Below are 10369 nucleotides of genomic sequence, written 5' to 3' on the forward strand. Positions count from 1 at the left end.
GCCAAAAAAGGAAGGCAAATTTCAGCCAAGGCCAAATAAGGAATTCTCTCTTATGCCATCGTCCTGCTCGAATTCGACAACTGTACATCTTTCACATCTAGAAATTAGTCCTCCACGGCTCTTACTACAAATTTCTCATCGCCTCATAAACCAGCTCACCATCGAGGTAGCTTTCTCAAATCTGAACTTATACTAGCAAGTCTTTTCTTTTGTATGACTGATGTAGACCACCAATCATGTTTGACTGTTGTAGGTATCACTTGGGTTTGAAGCTCTCTATTCTTCATTTATCGGTTCCTTAATAGATAAACCATGTTCTTAATTTTCCTTCGGATTAGAAGTTCAGATATCCCCAGGAAAAAGAAGATCGAAGTTCAGATGAATTGGGTTATGTTGTTTTAGCTAAACTTATGGATCTGGTCATGCAGGTGTATTCATGATGTTAAGCTGGTCTTCCATCTCACCGTTACTCAGCATGCACTTTACTTTGCCACATTCGATAAAGTGTTCAAGGCGCCAGCAGATTTCTGGTAATGAAAAGAATGATAGATGATCATATCCGAGCATTTTGCATACGTAATGCCTTCCTTTCCATTCATGGCATGCTCATCATTTAGAGAGGTGGTCTGAGAGTATTATGATATTGTTAGCTCCATGTGACTATGTAACATATTTCTGCTAATACCCGCAAAACTGCTAAGAAAATAACAAACCAATGTGTTCTTTTCACAGATATCTTATATTCCTTTTTTTTTCTCAGTTGGTTTAGAATGAAAGCTCCGAACTTAACAAGTCAACAACATATCTTATGTAGTCGTTGGTTAGTTGCTCCTCTGGAGTTTTGATGCGTATTATTCTCATGCTCTTTCCAGCCTCTGTCTCAGACAAAGGAACTGGTACTTTTTTGTTCCAATCATCTTGCTTAATTTTATTCTCATTTGATATTGAGTATATTGGAATGTGCAAGCTCGCAGGGGATTGAGAGGAGTTACACCGCTCAACCATCAAGTATAGTTGCTGCAGTGGACATGTGGGTGTTCAATTTATGTTTTTTTTAAGATCCCCACCTATGTACATATGAAGAATGATTTCACACATGGTACATCAAGTACCTCATACGGAGGTTGTGCAAAAACGTCTCTATATTTTCAGTTTTTAAATCCTCCTTAGTGTGTTAATTTATATATTTATAAGCCATCTCACATTACTTTGCCATGTCACTGCACTTAGTAAAAAAATATAAGCAGATAATTCACACTTGAAACAAATAATTTTGTAAGATCATTGACACCTTGCTATTAATTTTGTGACAAACTATTTGCACATAACCTTTCTCACTCTGCTATCTTTGTGCCTACTACATTTTTTCATCATACTGTCATATGTACTATTCTTATGAAATAATATAATATAAAAAAATTATCTGATAGCATGTGTTTGGGACTAAAAGTTTCCGCAACAACGCGCGGGATGTCATCTAGTTATCATAATTGTTTACCATCTCTACACTTCTGTAATAAGAACGCCACATATAACTATCAAATATTTTTCATAGCAAAATTTGGATTTGAATGGGCAGAGGGTAGAAGAAATGAAAGGACTCAAAAGTTGTCACGAGATAGTACAATGGTTGTATTTGGGAAAACCCTTTTTTGAATTTTTTATTTGCAATTATATTTGGGAAAACCTGAGGGAGAGGCAATGTGGCGTGCACTTGAGGCAAAAAAAAATTAAGAAAGCTATGGAATAGCCGTTTTAGATCCCCATGAGAGCACGTGTACGTTTTGTTGGACCAAATTTGCCCTGCCAAATTTTTGGCAGACCCATGATATTTTGGTGCTGGCCCACAGAAACGGAGAAATACAATGCGTACTATGAAACAATTCGTGATGTACATTTTACACAGGTTTCAGCAAACAGCAATTGGATGTACAATTCTAAACACAGAAATCCATGTTCACTAAGGAGAGAAGCGACATACATATACAGAGCTCAGCAGCACACAGCATTGCAGAGCCTCTTTCTGAGCTCAAAAAAGGCTCCAGACATCTTTTCATTCACTCATCTAGTAACAACATCGGATCCAAGGAGGTGCTCAAGTTTTGCTGCAAGTAAGGCGTCTAGCTCAAAGCTCAAGCCTGAAACGGTATCAAAGGGAAGATTGTCAGATGACCAAGTAGGATTATTGCACTGACTGCGCATTGGATAGAAATAATAGCATGAGGTAAAAGCATTGTGATCAGCTTTGGATTCTTGATTGACTAGGTGAAGATAGGTGCATAGAAACAAGGCCAGAAAGGGTAAAGGGATCAACGAAAAAATATATTAACAGATGATGAAAATAGCTGAAAATAGCTGTTATGACTACAAATTACATCTGACTTCTACGAAAAAGGTAAATATATTCACCAACACATATGATTTAGCTTACATAGAACCGACGAGAATTAGTAAATTGGTGTGTCATGGTTCCTTATGTTAAATCTTTTACTTTTCATGCTTTCACAGACCACCCAAGACATTTACAATTTCTGGTAATCTCTAATCATTTGCTATGATGGGATCCAAACTAAAAAAGATTACAGAGCATAAATAAAAACAAAGCAATCCAATAGCACGCCAGTGGTAGTTCAAGTCTGTCTGATATCTGGGCGGCTGGGCATGTAAATTGCCAACTTACAATTTCCATACTTGTGATCTATATTGATATTTTTCCTTGGCAAGAAATACAGCCCAAGATGATGTCATATTCATATTTATAATTCTCTTATCGTTAAACTTCCCTAGATACTCTTTACTTAATAAATGTTCTAAGATATAAATCACACTACAAGTATACAACGTAGGTCAGTAAAGGTCATTGTGTAGGATGTGAAGTGTTCGAAAGATCTGGCTCATGTAACTGGCTTCTGATATGATGCTCCCAGCCTCCCATGAAGATTACAGTGTTCTCAACGTCTCCAGCCTTCATCTCTCTCTTCATCTGCCATCTGATCTTTTATTCCCTCTCTCCATTCTTTGAAGAAAAAAAAATATACCACCCAAAGTCCTATGTTTTTATGCATACCATCCAAGGCCACTAGTTCACATAAATACAAACAAAGTTCCAAATTCTATTCAATATTATATTTTGTTGCTTAGATATGCATCTCTCCCCATCTGTTTCTCTTTTACCTTACTCTTGACCTTTAACCCTCAGCCCGCTATACTACTCCCATGTTTCTTCCACCACTGTGCAGCGTTCAAGATACCAAATTCACAGGCATGTGGTGGTACTTTGATGCACATGTAATCTGTGCAAACTTCTTAGGAACCCTGCTTCCCACAAACCTTAGCCGAATAGCTCCTGTCTCTTGAAACTTGCAACACATGGGGCTGTTAGTGAACTGAAGTGTGATTTACTCAGATGGGCATGAAAGATTTGGTTTTGTTTAACATGAATGATTTTTTCTGATGAACAAATATGACATTTTTCTGCTTCAATGCATATGGTCAATACTTACTCAAGATTAAAGGCATCCAACTTAAGACTGTACAGGGATCAAGTACTGGATTAAACCTAATATTGGACACAAGAGTGGGACACAATCACCAATTGCCAGGGAGAAGGCATCTGTTTTATGCTGTCAGATGTCCACTCTGATGTAGCCTGTGGTGGATCTTGTTGAGTTGCTGTTGGGGGGATGACCCCCGGTATGCCAAAGGCATGCCAAACCGGATGGTTTGAGCCATCAAGATACCGGTTTAAGGTTCGTGCCGGAACTTTAAGATAGGAACTTAGCTAAGTGAAGCTAAGCCGGTATCCCCAAGAGGGGTATGCCGGAACCGGGTAAGAAGATACCGGGCCACCGGAGGGAAGAGCAGGTCGGCAGGAATGGTCAAAGATTCTCTCCAGAGCTAGAAGACAAAGATGAGCTAAGCAAAGTAACTTTAGACGAAGGGCTGACGATAAAGAGAAGGATGACGGTCAAAGAAGCCGGAGGACATCAGCATCTCTGATTAAAGAGGACTCCGGTGTCTTCTATGATTAAAGTAGCTTTGTAAAGTAGTTTGTCTAGTCAAAGATGCCATTAGGGTTTCTTGCCCTCGTAAGCCACCTCTCCCCTATATAAGGAGAGGGGCAGCCCCTCTTACGTGCGTACGCACGAAGAGAGCTAGGTTTAGAAGAGCTTGTACTGAGAAACTTGTAGCTTGTTGAGATCAATAAAGATGAGGATCTAGAGCGAGTTCTTCCTTATGTCTTTCTTCTTCAACCTCTAGCCTTGGCTAAGTTCTTGAGGAAACCATCCGGAAGTTCATCCCATCTAATCACAAACCCTCCCCCGAATCCTCTTGCGTCCATTCGGCCCCAACTTAAGCCATCCTATGGCATCTGTCTGTTCACCACGACGACAGTTGCTGCCTACTAGGGGTCTCCAGCCGAGAGTAGATATGGTAGAGAGGACAGAATGGGATCAGGAGGAAGAAAAGAATGGGAAAGAGAGAGGGAGGCAAAATATAGCTGGTCATTTTTCTTCTGATCTCGACTGGGAAATCAAATAATCCATTAGTGGAAAATTAGAGAATTGCATATTGAATATGATTGCAAACTGTTGGTACTATTAAAGCAGGCTGATATCTTTTAGTGGTACATGCCAAAACCAGGGTACTTCGAGTGGTACATACTTAATTTTCTATTTTTAAATGGGAGGAAGTAAAGCAAGGGCTATCAAAGTTCTAAAGACATGAGTCCTATCAAAGTTGTTGTTGCCCTGCTGCTAAGGGCAACTATAATGCTCAACACTAAAGAAGCTATGCTTTCTCCTTCCATTTTGACTATTTTGTTTCGAATACTCAGCGCATCATTTTTAGTCAAGGCATGACTTGGGGTTGGGGACTCAAGTCGGAGTTGTTTCGTCGTGACAAGAAGTGATGTGAGCTAAGTTTGAATGATGATAGGTGTCTCACACCTGCATGCGTCATCACTACTACAGTTGTCACACTCACCACAATTACATCTGCACTACAAGATTCAGAACAACACTAAGTAATGCTAAAAATTAAACTTCCAAATTTTGGAGATTAATCTATGACAAAGTAAATTGACACTGAATTTTGCAACGCGCATATAAAGCAACACACCACAAGCGTACGCAATGGACTATCTCGAACGCCTATGCAATTCTTAGCAGAAGTACTCACGGTGCCTAATTCAAACAGCGGAACACTAAAAACTAAAAAGGAAGCCAAAATAGTGCCACCCGTGAAACCAGGGAATGAATGAACGGACCAAAATAGTGCTACCTGACAACAAGTCTTTTTACACATGCGTATTTACCACCCAACTCATAGTTCATCAGTTTACGCTATAAAAAACACTGCCCTTGTTCTTCAGTTTCAGAAACATCACCCCGCACCCTCATTAGATTCAGGGGCCGAGTGAAATAGACTATCACGAGGAGAAGCCGAGAATGGCCACAGCAACGATTGATAATCTAAGACATGGAGATGCATATATTGTAAAGAAACCAGCACGCCTAATGAACGTACATTTGTTGAAAGAAAACGTAATGGAGCTGAACTACAACCAACAGCGATTGCGTCATCTGTGGAACTTACAGTTGTGCAGCCCACCATGCTTGGCCATTACAGAGAACTTTTTTTTGAGATGGCTCCTTTTCTCACAAATGGTTTTGGTATCCATGGCAACCTCGATGCCTAAACTGCTTGCGAGCAAAGGAACAATCTCAAAAATAAATTCTCCGTAGTCGCCAAGAACGGTGGGCAACACAGGCACAGTTTCCACCGGCAGCGATTTGAGCCCTAGGCATGCTGTAGAGAAGCATGTGCAGACAAACAGGGCGACGATGTTGCTTTTAATTAGTAATAATAGTAATCCATAGCCCGCACAGTTTCCAGCAGACAACTTATGTACTAGTTCAATAATGTACTAGTTCAACAAATAATTAGGCCTGCTGGTTTTTTTTTCAATATATGCATCTCCATGTCCTTGATTATCGGTCATTCTCGGTCACTCCACACCTACTCTGTTGCGCTCGGCCTCTAAATATAATTAGGGCGTGGGGTGTAGTTTCTGAAACTGACAAACTGTTGAGGGGTGTGGTAAGTACAGGCGTTCTGTAAGAAGACTTGTGGTTTTGGAGGCATCTAGCACTATTTTGGTTCGTTCAATCATTGGTTTTACATCCTAGTAGGTCTTAACACATGACTCCTATCGAACTTGTTACAAGTATAATCCTTGGCACTAAAAATAATATGCATGCACTCTCCTTTAATTTTGGCCATCTTGTCTCCAATACTCAGCACAACAACTTTTAGTCACAGCATGAGTTGAGGTTTGGGATACATGAAGTGATGTGAGCTAGGTTTACATGTTGTTTGATGGGTTGTTGGGTGTGCGATGCCAGTAGGTGAAGTATGAGGTAACATCAACCTTTCCTACACACTACTAATCTCTGATATTTCTTAATCACTTGGTGATTCATTGATTAGAGGTGATGGAGATAGACTACAGCTTCAAGCAACCGAAACAAAACAAAAAAACAAGTCCCACGCCTCCATGTGCGACTATTTGACTACAGTTGTCAGGCTCACGCCAGCTACAACTGCCCTAAACGATTAAGAACAACTCTAAGAAATGCTAAAATGAAACTTCTAAATTCTAGCCTCAATCTATGTCAAACTAAATTGGTTCTCGAAGTTGGAAATATGCATAGCCACGCCACAAGCATCCTGAATCGATTAATTCTTACTGAAACCACTCGAGGAGCCTAATTCAAGCAGGGCAAGAGAGAGTCAACGGTAAGCCCATACCTCGGCAATGGGGAGCAGGCCGAGCTCCCGGATGACCCCAGCCACGCCGCGGAGCTGCGCGCCGGCACTGGCGCCGCAGGAGGGCACCTTGTCGAACAGCGACGCTTTAAGCTGTTCCGAGATGAACCCTGCCTGGAACTCCAGAGTACCATCGTTGGGGTGCGCGACCATGCCCGTGACGGAGACCCAGAGGAAGAGCTTCTTGGCCTGGATGCCGGCGAGGCCGGTGATCTTCCCCGGGGAGAGGCAGCCGCGGATGTTCTTCTCGTAGTACACGAGGTGGTCGCCGAAATAGACGTAGCAGGTGCCGGCGAGGTGGATCTCGAAGTCGCCGGTGGTCTCGTCGAAGCTGTAGGAGGAGACGGAGTCCGGGATGAGGCCCCTCGGCAGGCCGTACTTCGGGAGGAGGTCGTTGGCTGCGCCGTTTGGCGTGGCGCCACTGGCCGCGGAGGCGAGCGGCGCGGCGGCCACGGCGGCGGCGACGAGAAGGAGGAGGGACAAGGGAGACATAGGTGGTGATGGGGTTTGGGATTTTCTGTCTGAATTTGCGGGGGGCTGGCACGATAGTTAAACCTAGGGTCAGCTACCAATTTTCGGTCTAAGAAAATGGTCTGACAAGGACAGCTTCCCGCTGGTACAACTACTCCCTCGTATTTTCATGATCATGCTTCTCTTCACCAACATTTTTCAGGATGACTCCCTCTCTCTCTCTTCTTATCTTCTTTTCTTTTCACATTGATAAAGGTAAGTGTAGACTGTTCAATCATTGGGAAACAATTATACATCAATAATTTGTATAATAGTGTATAGGATTTTTTTTAGGCCAACTTTAAATATTTTCTACTCTTAACAAAAAAAGGTTACTTAACAAAAAGTTAGGTGCATTATCTGTCCTTTCCTTAAGCAATTGTCTTAAGTGGCGAGATTAAGAGTCGGTCTTCATGTTGGACCAAATGGGAAGATATGTGTAGATTTTAGCACGTGGTAAGTTCAGTCCCACATGTAAACCTGGAGAGAGCAAGAGCTCCTTATAAAAGCTGCCCAAGTGGGCACCTTATATGAGAAGTTAGGAAGAAACTCGACTACCTACGGGTTATAGCTCAAACGGATCATACTTCTTTATATACATGTTCAATTTGTACATATACAAATACACATGAGCATGTTATGTCATAGTAGGGGGTTATACAATATAAGTACGGGTGAGATTCGGTCGTGCGCACCCGTGTTTTTTTTTTCTGACTATTTGGTTTCGAAGGGAGCATGTTATATCACTACATTGCTACATTGCTCCAAGGCAGGAGAGGAGCCGATACGTGTATATCACTACATTGCTGCAAGGCAGGAGAGGAGCCGATACGTGTATTTGATGATCACAACAGTGCCCATCTCTTGCGCTCAAGAGAAACTAACATCGCAACTGGATAGAGTGTCTTACTGTTTGTCATTTTACTCAATCGTGTTCTTTGTAAATAAATGTTTATATCTTCAACATAAACATGTAATTTCACACATTACAATCGTACATTACCCTGTCTTTTCTTACAATACAATCTTACTTTAACATGTCTCTCTCTCTTACAATAAGAAATCTTCCAACGAGAAATTAATTAAGGTGCAAATATATTGGCCAGCCATACGTAATACCCAGCACCAGACATGGGAAAGCAACTTGATATCTGAAGTCACACCTCGGCGACAGGGAGCACGTTCATCTCACGGATAACCCCGGCCGCGCCACGGAGCTGCTCACCGACGCCGTTGCCGCAGACAGGCACCTTCTCGAACAGCGAGATGGGCACGTCCTCCGAGATGAACCCGGCATGGAACTCGATCATGCCCCTCTCCGGGCGCGCGATCATGCTGGAGATGGAGACCCAGAAGAAGAGCTTCTTGGCCTGGATGCCGGAGAGGTTGGAGATGGCGCCGTAGGACATGGTGCCGCTGAGGTTCTTGTCGAAGTAGGTGTAGTGGTCGCCGAACCAGACGTAGCAGCTGCTGGCGAGCTCGATCTTGAAGTCGCCGGTGGCGTTGATGAAAGTGTAGGAGGTGACGGAGTCCGGGACGAGGCCCTTCGGGAGGCCGTACTCCCACAGGACGTCGTTCGCCACGCCTTTCAGTGAGGCTTCGCCGTTGCAGGCCCCATAGGCGAGGGGCGCAGCGATGGCAGCTATGGCGACGAGGAGGAGGGTTAGGGGAGACATGGCCTGGGGTTTAGGAGTTCTCTTTGCGCTTTCTTCGCTCGGTAATTTGCTTGGGTATTTGCTTGGTATTCGCTTGGGTATTCTGGTTGATTTTATACTAGTTGCGTTAGCGCTTGGACACCGATTTTTTTCTTTTCTTTTTTGGCCTTGGGATCTGGAGTGTGATTGATCCGGTGGGCAAATAGGTACACCTAATTTCTCACAATATTTCTTTACTTTGAGGCTCTCAAAATCAAAATATACAGGTACCACAACATTTCATCGCCACCGTGTCCCAAAACTACCGAACTTATGGTGGACCGGACAATATTTCCTCATTTTTTTCTCTCCTCTGTCTGACAATGATGGACTGGACAACATTATTTAATTTAGTTATGTGAGCATCTAATAATACCTTTTTTTTAAACTAGCATCTAATAATACCTAGTTGTTGTGGTGAGCCATCCACATATATCTCCATTTTTTTCTTTAATATCACATTATAAACATATATCAATTTGCTCATGTTCTTTCATGAGTTTGTCTAAGAAAATGGACAAAGTGTCAGCCAACTCTCATCTCATCATATATCAAAGGAGAAAAATATTGTACGGACTTAGATCGATTCTCCGTCTTATTAATCTGCACAATAATAGTACCACCCGCCCCTTCATTCCATTGTATGATGTCTCGGATGTGTCATCTATTTACTTGGTGGTTGTAGATGTTGTTCAACCACACCAACCAAACATAATAAGAAAACAAGCTATATCTGGCAATGGAAGTTTTTTGTCATCAACATCAAAAACTTCGTGGGAGTGTGACGAGTAATTAAGACTTTTAGGGCATCCTTAAATGAGTATAGAAAATTCGTTGATTCTAATCTAATGGATTCATACTACAGCGTAGATTGAGTACTACTAGAAAAGTTAAGCAATACGTGGGCATGCCAGCCTAAGGAAATGAGCGGGGAAGTTGGCCAAAGATGCTAGTGAAATGGGCTTTAGAAGTTGGCTACCGGCGCATTGGTATCCTTTTTCTCCCTAGCATTTGATTCACTAGCACAAGTGAACATTCCATGTTTCCTTTCATGTCTTATTGCATGTTTTCCTTCTATAGCCACTGCTCCTTCCTCTTTATTCCTTCTCTTTCATGTCCTATTGCGTGTTTGTCTTGTATGGCCCATCTTCCTTCCTATTTATTTCTTCCCTCTTTCATGTCTATTTGATCTAGAATTTGCGGAAACTCAATTCGGCTCTCGGTGCATATGACCCCTCTACTAAAAAAAATATATATTGATGTGTTGAAATTGTTTCACAAAAAATTCTACACGGATGTCTTCATAATATATGCGTGTTCGTCAAGTTTCGTGG

General features: G+C 42.1%; 2 protein-coding genes across 2 annotated transcripts; both read right to left on the minus strand.

Annotated features, from left to right (window-relative positions):
• Positions 1–1851: 1851 nt before the first annotated feature.
• LOC124699432 lies at positions 1852–7355 on the minus strand. Its single transcript, XM_047231734.1, has 2 exons — positions 6814–7355; positions 1852–2138 (listed from the first exon to the last, which is right to left on the minus strand). The coding sequence occupies exons 1-2, from the start codon at positions 7321–7323 to the stop codon at positions 2133–2135; spliced, it is 516 nt and encodes a 171-aa protein (XP_047087690.1). The 5' UTR covers positions 7324–7355; the 3' UTR covers positions 1852–2132.
• A 1143-nt stretch (positions 7356–8498) lies between these two features.
• On the minus strand, positions 8499–9017 carry LOC124699786. The gene has a single exon (XM_047232029.1). It carries the CDS (start codon positions 9015–9017, stop codon positions 8499–8501), a length of 519 nt encoding a protein of 172 aa, XP_047087985.1.
• Between the last annotated feature and the right edge of the window lie 1352 nt (positions 9018–10369).

Source organism: Lolium rigidum, chromosome 3, assembly GCF_022539505.1.
Source record: "Lolium rigidum isolate FL_2022 chromosome 3, APGP_CSIRO_Lrig_0.1, whole genome shotgun sequence".
Lineage (NCBI taxonomy): Eukaryota > Viridiplantae > Streptophyta > Magnoliopsida > Poales > Poaceae > Lolium > Lolium rigidum.

What these genes read in the sequence shown, in the direction of transcription:
- LOC124699432 (XM_047231734.1), bottom strand. Translation starts at nt 7,323, where the DNA reads ATGTCTCCCTTGTCCCTCCTCCTTCTCGTCGCCGCCGCCGTGGCCGCC.
- LOC124699786 (XM_047232029.1), bottom strand. Translation starts at nt 9,017, where the DNA reads ATGTCTCCCCTAACCCTCCTCCTCGTCGCCATAGCTGCCATCGCTGCG.